Source organism: Protopterus annectens, chromosome 12.part0 (genome assembly GCF_019279795.1).
Source record: "Protopterus annectens isolate FY-2018-M chromosome 12.part0, PAN1.0, whole genome shotgun sequence".
NCBI classification, from domain to species: domain Eukaryota; kingdom Metazoa; phylum Chordata; order Ceratodontiformes; family Protopteridae; genus Protopterus; species Protopterus annectens.
Window position 1 is genome coordinate 608,475,975 of NC_056746.1, and position 18,902 is coordinate 608,494,876.

General features: G+C 39.4%; 1 protein-coding gene across 2 annotated transcripts in view; it reads right to left on the reverse strand.

Annotated features, from left to right (window-relative positions):
- TMC7 (transmembrane channel like 7) overlaps nt 1-16,029 on the reverse strand; it is a 689,334-nt gene extending 673,305 nt beyond the window's left edge. The window contains exon 1 of one of the 2 annotated variants that reach the window (XM_044089735.1): nt 15,846-16,029. In XM_044089735.1, the coding sequence (XP_043945670.1) occupies nt 15,846-15,915 (70 nt within the window). In that variant the 5' untranslated portion in view covers nt 15,916-16,029. The remainder of the gene's footprint in view (nt 1-15,845) is intronic. The other variant, XM_044089734.1, reaches the window with a different exon arrangement.
- Between the last annotated feature and the right edge of the window lie 2,873 nt (nt 16,030-18,902).

Genomic DNA, 18,902 nt, shown 5'->3' on the forward strand with positions numbered 1-18,902 from the left:
GGCGTGTCGGTGTTCTAAAGTAGACCCATATATATATATATACATATATATACACACACACACACACACAAACACACACACACACATATGAACATCCATTGCTGTATATATAGATATGCATATAGGCACTTATACAGTCCACCTGTCATGGTGGGTATATCAAGTATGGAAAGGTTGTGACGTATACAGTTATGTCATAACATTGCACAGTGTTGTACAGAATGCGGTAAAGGTGTTCTCAGCCCATGTAACTTTAGCAGGCCTCACTGGCTGCAACACTGCAAACCTGATGAACCATACCCACAGCGTTTAACCACTACATGTCATATACCAGCACTGTATGCTGTCTGGTCTGCCACACACTACAACCTACATAGAAATATGCACATAACCTTCAATAACATATATGTATCCACCATTCACAAACAGTTGCTGTATGTCCCTTGCTCAATGCACATGTACAGATGCTAATATATCTGACATGGACAGTTCACTCCGTATATGTGAGCCATACAAACACAAGGACCACACTGTTCTAAGTACATGTACCTCACGGCTGACCTGGTGGGCCTTGCTGCAACATGAACAGGTGTCACACGTGAGCACAGCAATATTAGAGGGTGTATACATAGCTGCTAATAATGAATTAGCATACTAGCCTGGTACAGCTGTTGCCAATGCTAAGCTACACATTAATATGGCTATCATGCATTTGTTACCTCTGTCACATCCATGTTTGCATAACCGTATGGGCTACTACCCCAAACAGACATTGTACACACTACTGTACAGAACACAGATAACATGGATCAGATGTTTGACATTTAATGCTGAACTACATATGTCACCGTCACATCCCACTGCACACAGCAACACACTCATTTCCCCATGCCAGTGGTTATGCATGGCATCTGTGCATCGATACGTACTGCTGCCACATATGGATGATTCAAATTATATAGACTGCCCTTCATAAACATCTACTACATTCCAGTAAATACATAGCTGTTACATACCTTTCCTTTGTATATGTTGCTTGTTCAAGATGTTTTTTTATAGATATATATTTCAGAATATATTGGTTTTCAATTTGTTTTCAATATATTTTTTGTTCAGTTTCTTTTTCTATACATTTTTCTTTCAATTTATTTTTCAATACATTTTTCAATATATTTTATTTCAATGATATATTTCAATATATTTTCTTTTCAATATACTTTTTCAATATAATTTCTTTTATCAGTATACTGTTTTTTCAATATATTCTTTTTCTTATATTTCTTTATTTTATCTCACTTTTTCTTTTCTCTCTCTCTCCGTACCTGCAATGGAATGATTGCATGCGTGGACAGCAAGTACAGACTGCTTTTATAGGTATCTGCACATGTGCATGTGGTGGCCTCTGTACCAATTGGTGGCCACCAGTTGGCAATTGCATGCAGCCTGCTGTGTGGTTCACTGTCATAGCAACTCAGTGCTATAAATTGCTAGGTCAGGTAGGAGTAGCCCTTTCAGAATTCCAGAGTGGGGACCACGCTTGTTTGCTGTGGACACCGTTGTGTAACTCAGAAGTTTGGTATACTTCTTCTAACTGTTGCTAAGAGTGTAGCCAGTTATCTGTATGTTGTACTCAGACCTGAATGTTGCCTCTTCCAGTACACAACAAAAAAGAGAACCAAGGAGAGAAAGTACTGCCACTTCTTTATTACGATTCCTCACACAAAAAAAAAAACGTTATGAACGCCTTCAGTTACAATTGCGTTTTCGTCCCAACAAGCCTGGACGTCATCAGATAAAAACCATTTCATCTAATTTGTCTTTTATACAACTTCTTAAACTAAAATACCTTTCATTTCAAATTAAAGTTTTGTTGTTATTCAGTCGAGTGGAGAGATTTCGCTTTTTGGATTTTTTTCTTCCAGTACACAGTTGACAGTGTAGAATTGTACTCACCCCTAGAAAAGCTAACACAAAATACATGGGAGTATGGTGTTTCTTTACAACATCCACTATTAGCTGCCATACATATGTAGTTATGGAGATGTTTTCATTTGGCACATGAACTGTTTGGGAACAGCTATACTGTGGATATTAATGTACTCACTTCGGCACTGTTTGTGCTTTTTATTTTGTTGACATTATCACAGGATGCTCATGAAACTGGACAATTCCAGTACTGAGTATGCCTACATACATCCTTGCTGTACCTTGAACACACTGGTATTTTGTACGTTTGGGTGAGGATTGTCCTGCTATGATACTGTGTGGGGGTTGTGAAGTGCTGCTGTAACAGTATTTACTGCTAGAGAATGTCTGGTTCTGTTATCACAGTCATGTAATGCAATTCCACAACTGCTGATAAAGTTCCACAGAACAGGTTTTGTGTTATGGCATTCCTATCTTTCCTTTACATTCACATTCTGATGCATGATATATATATTTCAGCAACATCCTGTTGTATATCTACTGTGGCCTAGTGGTACTTCATGCAGTCTAGTGTGTCCAAGATCCGGGGTTCGAGACTGACAGTGGTGTTTTATTTTGCTGCTGAGCAGAACAAGGCCCCTCATATGCAGGGTAACTAAGGCACTTTTAAGCAGTAGTAAGTGGGTATGCGCGACGCTTAGCAATACTTAGCTAAGCGCACACATGCACACACTCACTCAAACCCGCTTACTGCTGCTTAAAAGTGCTTACTCCCGCTAACCCCCGTGCTCATTTCTTGGAAAGAAAAGAAAATGGGGAGATAGGAAAGTGGTGAAAAAGGGGCACAAAGAGGGAAAGACAGTAGGGAAAACAGCTCGGGATGTGCAGGACGGGTGTAGAGAAAGTCCACAGCTGCCCATTACTTTAACAGCAACAGTTGTGCATATACTAGTAATTTGGAGGGAATTTTGAAACCTTCCACCCCTGAGAGAGGGGTGAGGACAACAAAGTGTGCTGTACTGCCAATTGAATTTCAGTTTCTGTGTCCAGTGGACATCTGTACAAAATGGGCAGCTATATATGGGGTGTAATTTTTTTGCGGGAGCAGATTGCCCTTTTTTTTTTTAGGTGAGAGTGGAACATGGGGTAGGGTAAGTAGGTATGTTTTGGGAGGTAGGTTTGGGAGGTAAACAGACAAGACAAACAAGACGCATACAGGGGCGGAATATGACACATGGGGTGGGTGAACACAACTGACTGGGAAGGATGTTTGGAAATCGCAAGCCCATGAGCCCACAGATGCTAACAGTGGAACTGAGAACTCCACCCATGGGCAGTCACCACTGCACCTTCACAGCCCGGAGGGTGGCTGTGCTGGGTGCTGCGTAGGAGGGGCAGGCTCACCTGTGAGTTGGGCCACTCTTGCCTCGAGCTGGCGTAGGGGATCAGCGACTGAACGCTGGATCTCCCTACGCACCACAGCCCGGACTATTTGGAGGGTGACAGGTGGCCCTCCTCCGGCGACGCTTGCATGGGGGGGGGGGAGACGAGCCCCATCCCCTACAGCGCTTCCACCCGAAAGTGGCACAGAACCAACGGAGGAGGAGGTCCCGGGCTGGGCACCGGACCTGCTGGTGCCAGGTGCCATCACCAGCTGAGGTGGGACAGATGGGTCCACTGGGACCGGCCTTCCCATATGTTCTGTGTTTAGGTGAATTTAATGACAATATAGCTAACAGCATTCCAAATTAGTTGTAAGAGCATGCAGTAATATTCCCATTAACCCAACACACCAGAGTTCCAACAGATTAACAGCAAGCATAACACATGCATATAACTGAACGACAGTGGACATTCCAACAGCATGCAGAAATGAATGGTGGCAACAGGCCACCAGGATTGTGGTGTTTGAACAGGGCACATGCATCAAAGTTATGCAGATATTTATGAACCAACAGGACACATGTCCCAACAAATGTTATGAGATTGCACATACCCATTGAGGTGTGGAATTGATAGTTTATGCACATACAGTAGGGTGTAAAATGATACCTCCATTAACAACTTATATGAACTTATAGTTTACACTACATTCCTATTGAGTGCAGGTATATATCCACTACATGTATTATTACACTAGGCCATGTCCAGTACACTGTGGGATGTGTTTTGCTAGCTCATTATGTACCTGACCTGTATCTAATACACAAACTATCCAGGATGCAGATGTTACTGCTACGTATTTATATATTTTATTTATATTCATATGTCTACATATCTGGATGTGTTCAGGTGACATTACCAGTTATATTTTAACAGCTCCCTACATTTTTTGCAGCACACTGACATTTCTGGTGCACACAATTACAAGCTACTCGTGTGCTAGATTTACATATACATGCTAGCCTTGAAACTACAGTTGGGGACTGTATATATGCTTAAGAGATACTGGTACTCCCTTCGTATTCTTTCTATGGGCCTACCCAATTGTGGGTTGACAGCGCTTAATACAACACTACAAGTTCTATACTGCAAGAGTATATCTACATTTCAAAGAAAGTGACATGGACACACTACAGCTGTTATACCTTTATTAATTACATTACACACGTTTTTAGTGGCTCTCTTTTATTTGTTATTACAGTGCATGCAGACATCTTATTTAGGATGTATTATACCTTCATTTATGGTTTACAACACTCTTTCTGGCTCTCTCACTTATTTTACATAACAGTTCATGCAGAGAGGTTATTCAAGCCTTATTATATCTTGGGCTGAGACACTTTTAGCCAGGCTCTCTCACTTATTTTATAAAACAGTACATGCAGAACAATTACTAACCTGCCTGGTGGCACAGCCTTAGCAGTCTATCTGCATAGGCTTGCTGATTTGCAGCACGGGCACCTGCAGCTGTGAAGTAAATGAAGTGATATTGAGACATATTCCTATCCATACTATCGACTACACTAGCAATTTTTACATGCTTCAGTCCATGGCTACCTACTCAGTAGTGGGGCATTTTGCATCCTACGGGCCTCCTGTATCCATTGGTTCAGTAGGTCCTGCTTGCATCTCATAAGGTCTGCATGGTGATGTCTGACCTGCTCACCAGTCCAAGGGATGCCTGTGGCACTGGTGAATTCATGTGCAAGATGGTTCCAGGCCTCCGCTTTGTATTCCATGCCCGGGAACTGGCCCTGCAGGAGTCTAGTATCATGACGATGGACTAGGAGACAAACCATCTGTTTTGACTCCTCAATGCTCCACCGTTGCACTCGGAAGTGACATCCCTCTCCGACACCAGCCATTGCTGCCTGCAGATGGGAGCTGCAACCAGTTATGGCGAGTATTCCCACCTATGGAGCTTATATATGCCTCATTTCCTGCACTTATTTGTGATTGGCCGGATTTGTAAGCTCTCACCTGAGTGAACACCTGCTTAGCACTGTGTAAACTTTGATTCATATGTATACGTGTGTTGACAGTCCATGAACATCAAATGCTGTCATGGCTTAGTGGATTAGTACTGTGATTATGGTGCACACTATCCCGGGTTCGAGATCTGTCATTGCTTTTTTATTTTACTACTGGCCTGACCAGTAGGGGGTGTGGCTGTGTTTAGCTGACTTTGCTCAACTTTGCCCAACGTTGCTCGACGTTGTGCTAGCTAGCACGGTGCGCACCTCCGCGCAAACAAGTTTGGTTTTCGCTAGTTGGCACAATGCGCAGCTCCGCGCAAAGCTATTGCACTAGTTAAAGCAGTGCTTAGCTATGGGCAATTATATTGCGCTAGTTAAAGCAGTGCTTAGCTATGGGCAATTATTCTTAACTGTGTTTAATACTGGTAAACATTGCTTAGCAGTGCTTTACATTGCTTAAATAGGTTACTTATGCATTCATTATCGTGCACGTCCGTTTCACTTTCTCATATATATATATATATATATATATATATATATATATATATATATATTTAACATATTGTTCACTAGTACATGGGCCATTTAAATGCTTTTTAATATAATTTAAAAGGTAAATGTCAGGATTTATTTTTCTGCACGGATTTCCTACTGAAAAAGGAGAGGGGAGTGGTGGGATTCGAACCGGGAATGCCTCCTCTTTGTACGAAGGCTCTACCACTACACTGCTGCTATTTGGCTTAATTTGCATATAAGTGGTTTATTATCCTCTTCGATGTCTAAACTGCTGACTGTAGCTAGGGCACTCCCGCGCAAATACGGGCAGCTATATGGTGAATAATAAAAAAAATAGTTTTGCATTTTATTTCATTTATACAGGGCTTTTTAATGTGGGGGAGTGTGGTGTTGGAGGTATACACATTTGAGCGGACTCGCTTATATCTGCTGACATTTGCAGAATTAGGCACTTGCAGGGGCATGGATATTTGGAGTGCTCGGCAGTCTGTCACGCCCCCTGCACTCCTACATGCTCTGTGTTAGCCTGGGAGTTGAGTCAGCGCGCCCTCATGCATATGCATGACGCGCAGAGGTCTAACTCTTAGATGGCAGTCTCGGAGTAGGACTTCGTTCATCCTACACGGAGGATTAATGAATCCCCCCCATAGCGACACAAATAAATCACTTTAAAATATACAAAGAAAGCAATTCACTTGTCTGACCATGCAAATGGGTTTTTACATTACAAATCTGATAGCTGATCACCTTTGAGTGGGTGCACAAAGGTGAAAACACCTGACATTTCCCACTTACACAACTTTTTTCATACTTGACTACTATTTATTTGACTTCTCTCTTTTTCTTTACTAGAACTGCTTGTTGGATCAATCACTGGGGCTAATTTCTTTCACCATATCATTTTTGGAAGAAATTTAAAGCTGACCCTACATTTTTTCCTGTATATTTTTTTAAACACAATTTTTAAATGGGTATTTCCTTCAAACAATGAAAACAGTTTTCTTTTTTTTTTTTTTTTAGTTTTTACCTCATTAACTCCCACATTCACTCTCTAAGCTTAATAAATATCACCAATTTTAAATAGGAACCTTACTTCATTTCCCCCATTATTTTCCAGTTTTATTATACTTTACTATTTTACATATTTCTTATTCCACAAGCCAGACAGACATTCTCCACTTATGTATTTTCATTCCAATGTGATTACACACCCTATAACATCTCTGAATTCTACAAGATTAATCTTTGTGACTATGTACTTTTACACTGGTCTTATAGACATTATCCATCACAATATTTATTTAAAAGCCTTTATTTGGACCAGTATACTCTGCATCTACCCACTTACTTTTTGGCGCATTTTTAAATTAGATTTATTCAGGGCCAGTACTAATCAAACTATTAAACAATGTTCTTGTCTTCTACCCTCTAATGTGTTCCCTAAGCTTAATAAAGTTCCCTTTCTCTGGATAATATTTATTTTTTATTTATCTGACAGGACTTAATTCTTATAATTTAGGTCCCGTTTCTGATGCTCATTTCAATTCATGATCTTTAAGACTCGTACATCATATTTTCTAAAGTCTAGCTCCTGCTCTGTTAACTTGGACCCCCCTTTTTACTTCAATTCATAACCACGTGTTTCGTAGATTCTTCACTTTCTCTGACATAATAAATGTAAAATAAGTTACAAAAAATAAATAACATAGTCCACAAGCATTTATTACCCAGAATCCCCCTGGTTTTAGTTCCCACAAGCTTGTACTGCTATTAATTACATGTATAGGTAATTTTCGACGCCTACCCATAAACCCACCTTGTTCTCTCACAGAGTCTATTTATGGACCCCTTAGACAGAATTAAAGAGCACTGCACACTTTGGATTATTCGGTCCAAGATTGCAGTCTACTGACAATTTAATAACAATGGCTAACTTTAAACTTAATGATTATACAACTATCACCGTTGTAGCTATTTACATTCCTCCAGGTGATAATCTTACCCTTCTAGAAAGCATTCTCTCCTACCTTTCTCTAAACTTTCACAATGAAACCATCCTTCTTGGGGATGTTAAATATCAACTGGTTAACCCTTCAGGAACCTAACTCTACCTCCTTCATCAACTTGCATGGTTTTGTGCAACTAATCTCTTCTCCCACCCATTCTAACAAATCTCATACTTCCAGTTCTCTCAGACTGGATTTTAGTCTCTAACCCAAATAAATATCATGATCCTGCAATCCTACCTGACTCCCTAAGTGACCACTCCCCTGTGAAAGTTCTTAGATACACACCTCATTTAATCAAGCTCCACTTCCCTGTGAAAGCTCTTAGATACAAACCTCATTTCACCAAGCTCCACAGATACATAACCTGCTGTAAACTTATCTCCTTCTGCCCTGTCACCTTTAATGCTCTTCTCTCCAAAATAAACTGGTCACAACTAACTCTCCCCCCTCTCTACAATGCTCCCCCCCTCTACAATGCTGGCCACTCATTTAACTCAATCTTTCTTAATATCCTAAACTCACTTGCTCCTCTCTGCACTGTCCGGATCAAATCCAATACATCTCCATGGTTAACTAAAGCTACCCATACTCTAATGAATACCAGAGACAAAATGTGGAAAATGTGGGTAAAAACTAAGCTCCCAACCCATTTACAAAAATATAAAGAACTCAGAAATCTGGCAAAAAATAAAAAAATAAAACACATTAACTAGGACAAAAATAACTTTTATTTAACCCCCCCCCCCACACACACACACACACACACACACACACACACACACACACACACACACACACACACACACACACACACACACTGTCCAAAGGTCAGACCCTCAAAAATTCTGGAACTCCGTTAAACAAATCTTGCATCCTGGAAACCCTTCTTCTCCCAACCCTTGCACAAACAATACTCCAGAAGAAACAGCTGCCATATTCAATACCTATTTTACTGAATCCATATCAAAGATGATAAACACCTTCTCCTCCACTACCAACATAGGTAACTCACCCAAACCCTCTCCTTCTCCAAATTCTCTCTCCATCAGTACCTACTAACTATATCAAATCCTTACTCACTAAACTCTGCTCCTCCTCGGCTGACCATCTGCCTCCCTATTTCCTGCAAGCAGCTCCAGAGTCTATTGCTCCTCCTCGGCTGACCATCTGCCTCCCTATTTTCTGCAAGTAGCTGCAGAGTCTATTGCTGTTCCTGTATCTATCCTAATAAATCGCTCTCAAAATCAAAAGTCCCTTCTATCTAGAAAGAGTTCTACACCTTACCTATACGCAAGGGAGGTAACTCTACTGACATTTCAAACTTCAGACCTATCCCAATCCTATCTCTACTATCAAACATACTGGAAAAATGCATACATAAGCAGATCATGCAATATCTACTACAGGAGTCCTTGCTTACACCCACCCAGCATGGCTTTCGCCTTAAGCACAGCACTTTGACTGCCCTAATATCCTTCACTAACACTATCTCACAGGCCAGGGATAACAATAAACATGTTTCTTGCCTATTCTTGGATCTCTCCAAAGCCTTCAATACAGTCTCTCGGCCTCTCCTACTATTCAAAACTGTCTAACCTCAACTACTGTACCGCTACTATTACCTGGTTTACCAGCTATCTCACTGACCGCTTGCAATGTGTGAAATGGCTGCCTGCGCCCCCCTTCTACCAGTGAAAATGGTGTCCCCCAAGGATCCATCCTAGGCCCATTACTTTTTAATATCTTCACTAGTCTTCTACATACCTCCTGTCCTCTGTCATCCCTTATTCAATATGCAGATGATTCTACAGTCATCACCATTGCAGATTCTCCCGATGACCTTACCTCTGCTACTCAAGCATCTTTCAACTCAGTAGAATCTTGGCTCTGTGACAACCAGCTAATACATAACCCTAAAAAAACAAAACTCCTACTCTTTCTTCCTAAAAACCTCACCCATCTTAAATCAACCTTTTCAGTACTCTCCCTTAATAACACATCCATCACTGTTGAAACTAGCACAAAACTACTAGGAGTAACAATAGATGACCAACTTAAATTTGACTTGCATATAAATAACTAATAAAAAGACACACCAAAAACTGGGCCTTCTCTATCGAAACAAAAGGTTTCTTACAAATAAAGCAAGAGTTACCCTCTCTCATTCATACCTCCTACCCAATCTATTGTATAGCTGTCAAATTCATACTAATCAACTCCACACTTCTAGCGAAACTAGAATCCACCTATAACAAGGTTGCAAGATTCGCTGCCCAACAAACTTATAAATCTCACCACTGTCTCTCACTAAGATACTTCAAGCCAGTTTAACTACCCCACTCACTCCTTCACTCCCAACTACAGATAATCCATACAATTCTATACCAGTAATCCTTCTGTCCTAGCCTATCCTCTTTAATCTCTCAATACTCCCCTACCAGGTCCTTTCATAGCTCTGACCAAAACCTATTACAAATAAATCTGAATGCAATCTCTACAGCTCCAATCCTTCTATAGCATGGAATAAACTGCCATTAGAAATCAGGTCTCTTACACAAACTAATCAATTCAAAACTGCAACCAAAGAATACCTAAAAGCACACTGGTCCTGTCCTTGTTATCATCCTCCATAAACTACATTCAGTCCACTTGCTAAACTCTACCTTACTATTCACTATCAGTATGTCCTCTTTTACCTCCGATGATAAACTGTAACCTCTGCATACTATTTACCTTTACATCTACAGATCTCATTTCCTCTTCTGATCTCAATTATTTATTAGAAACATCTATTGTTACTTATAATTACTGCTGCTTTTTATGAATTATTGTCTTATATTGTTAATGCTTACATTTCAAAAACAATGAAGCTTCTTAACTAATTACCTCTGTATTAACTAATATACTTTCTATATAACTACTGTGAAATTCTACTGCTTTTAATGACTTGTATACTGTGGAGCTTTTCTCCCGGGGACTCCGCTGAAAAAGGGCTATTCAGCTTAGTCGGACCATCCAAGTGAACAAATGTAAAATAAAGTAATAAAATAATAAGTTAGACCACATCCCTTAAAATCCTTAATTCCGTATGTTTTTAATAAAAATATACTTATACATATACAAGACACATCCTATAATGATCAATTACATTATAGTGACCATGAAACAGTGGCAAACCAACTGCAATTACGCCATGATAAAGGCAAATATTATTCCAGGGATAAAAATTCAAAGATGGACATTCCATGGCAATTCTTTGTCAGCACTGTCATTTTATCTTGCCCTTAACCCATTAAAATGATAGATTATGGTTACAGTAAGCAACCTTGTTTAAAAGACTTCTCATCTGCCTTTTGCAGATGACTTAAAAACAGTACAGTTCATTATAAAAAGGAGATGAAAGCACAAATGCAAGTGGTTAAAACTTTCTCAAATGATATAAGAATGACATTTGCTCTTGATTAATGTGCAAAAGCAACACAAAGCAGGAAATTTACAGTACCAAGAAAATATTTATTCTGGGACTGGAATGTGATATACGGAAACTTGAGCAGGAAGAGTATATAAACATTTGGGAACTGATGAAGGATTAGCAATAAAATATAAATGCACATAAAACTCACCTAGTGCTGACAACAGTGTTGACATCTACAAATAAAGTCTAAGCTATAAATCAATTTGCTGTTACTGTTCTAGCTTACAGTTTTGGTGTGACTGAACGGTCCAAAAGGTACTGGATCAGTTGGAGATATAAACATGGGACTCCATACATATCTGCTGACTTCATCAGTTCAAAACATAGTGAAAGTTTTAAAACATGACGGGAGGAAGTCTAAATGACCTCTCGCCTTAGTTTAGTAGCAGCATTATGGTGTCAAGCGGGAATGGAAATCAAACCATAAACAGATAAAAATCAGGAAGCAGCAACTGAATGTGACAAAAAAAAAAGAGAGAGAGAATATAAAGTAAAAAGGATCAGAGGAGAAGGAAAGGTGTGGAAAAGCCATAAATATAGTTGATCTCCTGGAACTTTTGTTGATCAGGATTTGACACAGGAATGATTAAGGAGAGGCGAGTTGAAACCAAAGGATAAAAGGTTACTAATAGCAGCCCATGACAGTGGACTACGTACACCTTGGTTTAGAAAGTCCAATAAACGTGGGAGAAACAGACAAATTTAGGTTATGTAAAACAGAATTTGAAACACTCACACACTTTGTTGCTTGGTGGGATTTACTCATGGCAGAGGACATAAACACTGAAAGGCACAACATTGTGGCAAGACTGTTGCACTGGAGATTATGCAAACACTACAACACAGAAGTACATAAGAAGCATTGGAAACATGAACCACAAAGCCATGAGATCACCCATTACCAACAGTTAAGTAGTCCATGAAAAAAAAATACAAAACTAGCATTGATCATTGAAATTACTACACTTCACAATTACAGTGTCTCACACACACAGGGATGCAGTCAAAATATTAGTATTGGCAGGCATAAATGAGTAATGTGGAAGAAAGATATCCATACAGTTCCAACTGTAGTAGAAGCAATGTATCTAATAAAAATGGAATCTACAGTTGTTTGTAGATATGCTACCTATACATGTAACCCATAGGAATGGCAGGAGTCAGTTCTGGTCACATTGTGGGTGCTGAGAACAGCACTTTTGGCAAACATCAAAGAATGAATCAATACTAATTTCATGAACTTTAATTATATCCTGAATTAGCAATGCGATCCATTCCTGCCATGTTACTAGAAACCACAAAGATTTGGAGAAATTAAATTAATAGCATAAGAATGAGAGATGTAATAATTAGCATTCGGACAGGATAGCTGATACATGAAACAAACTACCAAATTACATTAAAGAAAGCTGTTTAGATATTTTTAAGAACAACTTGAACACTTATTATGTGAATGTCTATTTTGGTATATTGGCAGGCTAGAAGGGCAGTGTTGCCAGTGGTTGAAATACCTGAATTTGTACATATGTATGTATGTAAAGTTGTGTTTTAGACATCATAAATTTAAATAAAAAATGCTTGCCAATTACACATTTTTATACAAGTAACTTTTCAAGTATACATCAGCAATATCTAAAATCTGTCCCCGAGCTTGGTTCTTTGTACCAGATTCTTCAGCTAAGAGATTGGGAGGGCATGGTGGATACTCGCTCCGCATGGTTCTGAAAACAGCAGGGTGAAATACACTTCAACATCATTATTTATGCATTTATTTATTCATTCATTTGATTGCATGCAAACATATGACGTGAATGCTGTCATAGGTTCATAGGATGATACTAGGCTATTGGCCCAGAGGCCCTTATATGCCTAGTCAAGAGTTTCACCCATGTTCTTTCAAAGTCAGCTCCTGTTTACTTTGTCTAGCAGGGCACAGGTGGGATCCCAGGGGTATATTTTCTGTTTCCCATCCAGTCATCCAGGTTCCTCTTAAAGAGGGCTAGAGAGGGGTACTCTGCTTGAAACGGTGAGGGAGTCTATTCCACAGAATGGGGAGTCTTTGGGACATAATCTATCCCGCCAACAAGTTCTATTAATGTCGCAGACCAGGTTAAGGCCTTGCATGCAGGTTGTGCGAGTGGAATTTGTCTAATGGATGTCATGCAAGTGACTGTAACTGATGGTCACGTGTTAATGTTTGTGTAGGCATGTCTCTCTCTCTACACACACATGCACGGGCGCACACACACATGCGTGCACACACACACACACACACACACACACACACACACACACACACACACACACACACACACAATTTATATAGGTATGTACGTGGAGAGAGAGTCTATTCCACAGATGGGAGAGTCTTTGGGACACAATCTATCCCGTCAACAAGTTCTATTAATGTCGCAGACTAGGTTACGGCCTTGCGTGTGGGTTGTGTCTTACGGATGTCATGCAAGTGACTGTAACTGATGGTCAGATGTGAATGTGCGTGTAGGCATGTCTCTCTCTACACACACACACAATATATAAAGGTAGGTACATGTGTGTGTATATATATATATATATATATAATGTGTATGTGTGTATGTGTGTGTGTAAATGGATCCCCTCTGTATAACTGAAAACCAACTTACCAGACTTTCAAAAGATCGGCCAAGAACACCAACAGTACACAGGAATGGTTAAAAAGAGGTGTGTTGAAACCAAAGGATAAAAGGTTACTAATAGCAGCCCATGATAGTGGGAACAAAAACGTGTAAAACGGTAAGTAACCTGTTGGCCAAACCAACAAGCACACTAAAACGGAAGCAGATATACCAACTCTGAGATCACACTACTGGGGAGGTAAGGGGAAAGATCAACATGCTGACGAAGCAGTTACTTACTGTTAGCTACCATTGGTGTTCCTACCGGTCCGCGTTTTGTACTGTCAGTGTTCTAGGCTCGAGCTTCTGAAAGTCAGGTAGGTGGCATTTTGGTTATATGAAGTGGACCCATATATATATATATATATATATATATATATATATATATATATATATATAAATAACAAAACACACACACACGTATGCATATTTATATACGCATATATAATTACACACTGTAATGTGATTTTGAATAAGAAGGACACAGGTTTGTGGAAAAATGCAATGCACTAAGAATTTATAAGGCAGTATTTTAGTCATTTGGCAACAACGCTTTAGAATGTCACTAACTGGATCTGTATGTATATTGCATGGAACTAAAATGATTTAAATATTTTTTTTTCTGGAAGAGCAAAAAATGACATTCTTAAATTGCCCAGAAACTGGCTTGGGATTCTTTTCTAGGCTGAGGTCTCTTCTGCGGTCTTTACTTAACTGCAGCATAAATGTGACTTACTGAAGATTTGATAGCAATGCCTTTGTACAAAAAAAGAATTATAGTAATACAGCTAACTAAACTAACAGATGCGCATATAGCAATGCAAGAAAATGTGGAACAGCTACATAGGTGAGCATGTTAGTACAAGAACAGTCCAAATCTGATAGGTTGCAGCAGTCAATTGCCGTCAACTGAGCAAATTTACACATTGGTGGCCCCATTCCCCGGGGCATGAATTTACACATATGCAAATTTTGAATGCCAAGTAATTTTGGTCCCAAAGCTATGGTTTTTGATGGCCTCTTCCTCCTATGACTTTTGAAAACTGACAGGTTGAAGTATGTGAGTTGACTATAGTGTGACCTCCACTATTTACCGTTAGTCACGAATGTAATTGACACATCATGCAGGGGTATTCAGCCCAGTAAGATCACTACACCATATTATTTCCAAATCCAGCTTTATCAAGAGAACAAATACTGCAAGTCTGACTTCCTCAGCATACAAAAAGTACACCTACTGGTGGAAAAGGCAACCTCTTTAACACGACACAATTTGGAAACGGTATGTACGGCCAAACATTTAAAAACAAAAATCAATTATTACGTAGTCACGCAAGTATTTATTCAGAAACTCAGAAGACTATTCTTCGGGGCTCACTCTACAGCTTAGCTTGTTTAGCCTTACAGAATGTCAACAGAGCGACAGATCAAACCCACGTTTACGGGGCACACTTCCAAAGCTAACAGTTAAATTATCAACATGTCGTTTTGTTTTCAGATCGAGAACTATCTCAGTTCATATGCTATCGACTCTCTCTCTCTCTATATATATATATATACATACATCTACACCTATATATATATATATATATATATATATATATATATATATATATATATACACACACATATTTGCAGTATTACCAAAACAACCTTCTTAGCAGCTTAGAAAAAGAGAAAAAAAATGGACAGCTCACGAGTTCGAGATGATCCAAGATGTAAAACTGCACTAACCATTGCTTTGCTGTACCCCACACACTCTTTAACTATACCTGTACAGTAATCCTGCCCAGTATCCTTAACTTCTATCTGGAACTAAAACTAGATCACAGACATCGCTGCTTACCATTGTCTTCCATGTCAGTCACAGCTTGGTCCCCCGTTGAACCCGGAGAGAGATCGTTTTGAACAGACATTGCGATTATTTAACTACTAGGATTCTTTTTCTTATTTTTGTTAACTTTTCCCCGTCCCGGTGCAACTGTTTGCTCTTACGTCCTTTCCACACCTTCAGACGCAGCCTGCAGAATCCCGAGAGTCTCGCCAGCTATTGCGTTATTCTATCCCCGTCCTGCCTACTCAATGGTTTTTGTGTTGGGGAACTGCTACTCACTCTTCTTTTTCAGTAGATTTATTATGTAATTTAAGTCTTTTGTTTGACAGGTCTGTAGCTGTTTCTAATAAAATGCAGTATATTTAGGTAACGTAGAGACTGAATTGTTTTAACAGTGGTAAAAATGCAGGGCGTCCTTAGTTTTTGTTCAGAGTTTGTGTGTAGTTTTTTTAATTTTTCGAAAAAGTGTTGGGACGACCATTTAGAAAGTCTGTTTTGACATTTGTCACAACGGAATTGTCTGTTACATAATCATTTTTAAGACTTTTTAAAACACGTCCATGTCAGATAATTGTGAATGCCATTAACAAATGTATGTATGTGTAAAGTAACTCATGCCTCTCAAGTGTACCTCATTACGAGAACGTACCTCATTTGGGGTCTGAAAAAGTTCATGTTCCTCGAAGTTCCTCAAAGTTCCACATTGAAAGAGTCTGTCATACATTCAGTGTTAGGAATTTTTTTAAGTGAAATCCATGGTAAATAGAAATTAATCATATTAATTAATTAAAGGATCTAAACAGCATATTTTAACCATCCTATGATCTTCCTAATTGAAGTTGTTAATAAGCCATTAGTATGTGTTCCACATTATGAAGGTGAGTGCTCCTCATTTTGGAGATGGAAGGGTGAGAGCTATGAAAGTTAACGCGTTATAAAATGTGCTTAGTAGCTGAAGTTGTACTGGTTGAACCAGTCTGGTTCTATATTGTGAGTTTACTTGTCCCGCGTTTTGGCAAAGACATTTGAGAAGCATGGGCGGCTGTAATCGTCGAAATATTGATAAACAAATGGAGAGATTGCTTAAAGGGATAGTAATGTATGAAGAATGTTGTTTCAGGTATCTCAACTGTTTCTGATTTTTAACTCAAAATTTAGCTCTGACTCTCTTAATCCCTACTAAAATTGATGACTTTTGGAGAAAAAGGTGGTGAATTACACTTAATGACAATTAGAGTTATAGACTTCCTATATTTTAGAAACTGTATATTAATTCACATTATCTTACTCTGTTACTGTTTCACGTTAATAGTACTAAATATAAGAGTGTTCCTGATGGATTTGTCCCTGATTCTGATGAATCCTGAAAGGATAAGGGTCCAGGAGCCCCTTCAGAATGATCCTAGCAGAACTTGATCAAGCTGTAGAGAGAGAGAGTGAAGCTTATAGTGCCTTGTAAAAGTATGTACAAAGGAACAAGTAGCATTTTCTAGAATGGATTTAGACTACAACCCTTTCCAATATAGAATGGGCTGTGAACTTGCCTGGAAAATGCTTGTCATAGTGAATATAGCTAATGGTAATAGCCTTAGACAGCCATTTAGACAGTCTATTTTGACATCTGTCCCCACTTACATTTACAAGAATTGAACAATAGATCCAAAGTTCTGAAACATTTAGTTCTGTCAGGGTAGTACCTGAGTTGTCTGTGGGCATCCAAGGTATGGAGTATCCTCTCCCTCATTTTTAAGTGCATGAAAGAAAAATTGTCTTAAAGTAAATAAAAGAAGGATTAGTTTACAAAGAAACCCTGTTCTTATGGAAAATGAGGATGGGTTGACTCATCATAAGAGCTTGCAACTCAGATACCCTTCTTGCAGAGGTCATAGCAGTCAGTAAAACTGTTTTCCATGTTAAAAACCTCAAATCAGCCAGATTTCTCAGAAATCTCAGCCTGGAGATGGGTCAAATCTTGGAAGACCCACTGATCTAGTTTCCATTTTTGAGGGGCTGCCCTGGTCCTGCTCAGCTTGTCTGTCATACAATTTTACTTCAACAGAATGTAGGATGCCTGTAGAGTGAGCTTGTGCTGTGAAACTATATCCCAAGCTAACACAGCAGGTCTGCAAAAGGAGTATGACATAGTTCCCCTTTGCTTGTTGATGTACCACATGATTGTGGTATTGTTTGTAACCACTTGAAGAGGTCCCAATACCAAACATGACGCAAAGAGTTGAGTGGCTTGATCAGGGCAAGCATCTTCCTAATATTTATGGGCTTGATGCTGTCCTTGGTGTCCCACACCTCGTGTACTTATATCCCTCCTGAAATTTCTCCCCAAGCAAAGTCCAAAGCATCTGTGGTGACTGACTGCTTTGGAGCAGAGATGGAGAAGGGGAGACCTGGATTTAAGGATATCTGTTGTCTCCACCAAAACATTTCTCTTCTGACAAATCCCAGTACTGGGATCTTAAAAGATAAAGGGTGTTGGTGCTGGGACCAAAGAGATTTCATATACCACTGTATCCTCATGTGGAGTCTTGACAGGGGTATCATGAAAGCCAAAGATGTCATGATACCCAAAATTCTGAGGTATTCCCTCTTAGTGACCAAAGTCTCAGTGGTAAACTTTAGAAATAGATCAAGATAAAGATATGTTTTTCTCCTGTGGAGGAAAAATTCTTTCAAATGAGGTGTCTTTGACATCCTAGGAACACAGTTCTGTGTGAAGGAGTCAAGAAAGATTTTTGAATGTCCTTTTGTAATCCCAGCTTGTGCAAGAGATCTCTCACCCAAGAGGGAGAGAGACATCTGACATTTTGAAAAGGAGTCTGCAAAGATAAGCAAGTCATCTCAGTATGGAAAAATGCAGATACCCTGTAGCCTGCAATGGGCTACAATTGGAGCCAGACACATTGTGAGCACTCTTGGTGCAGTGGATAGTCCAAAGGGTAAGGCAGAGAATTGACAATGTGATGCAGACACACACACACATAAGAAATGCCTGAAGTTTGGATGAATAGGGATATGATGTTAAGCATCTTTCAATTCTAGTGTTACCAGGAAAAC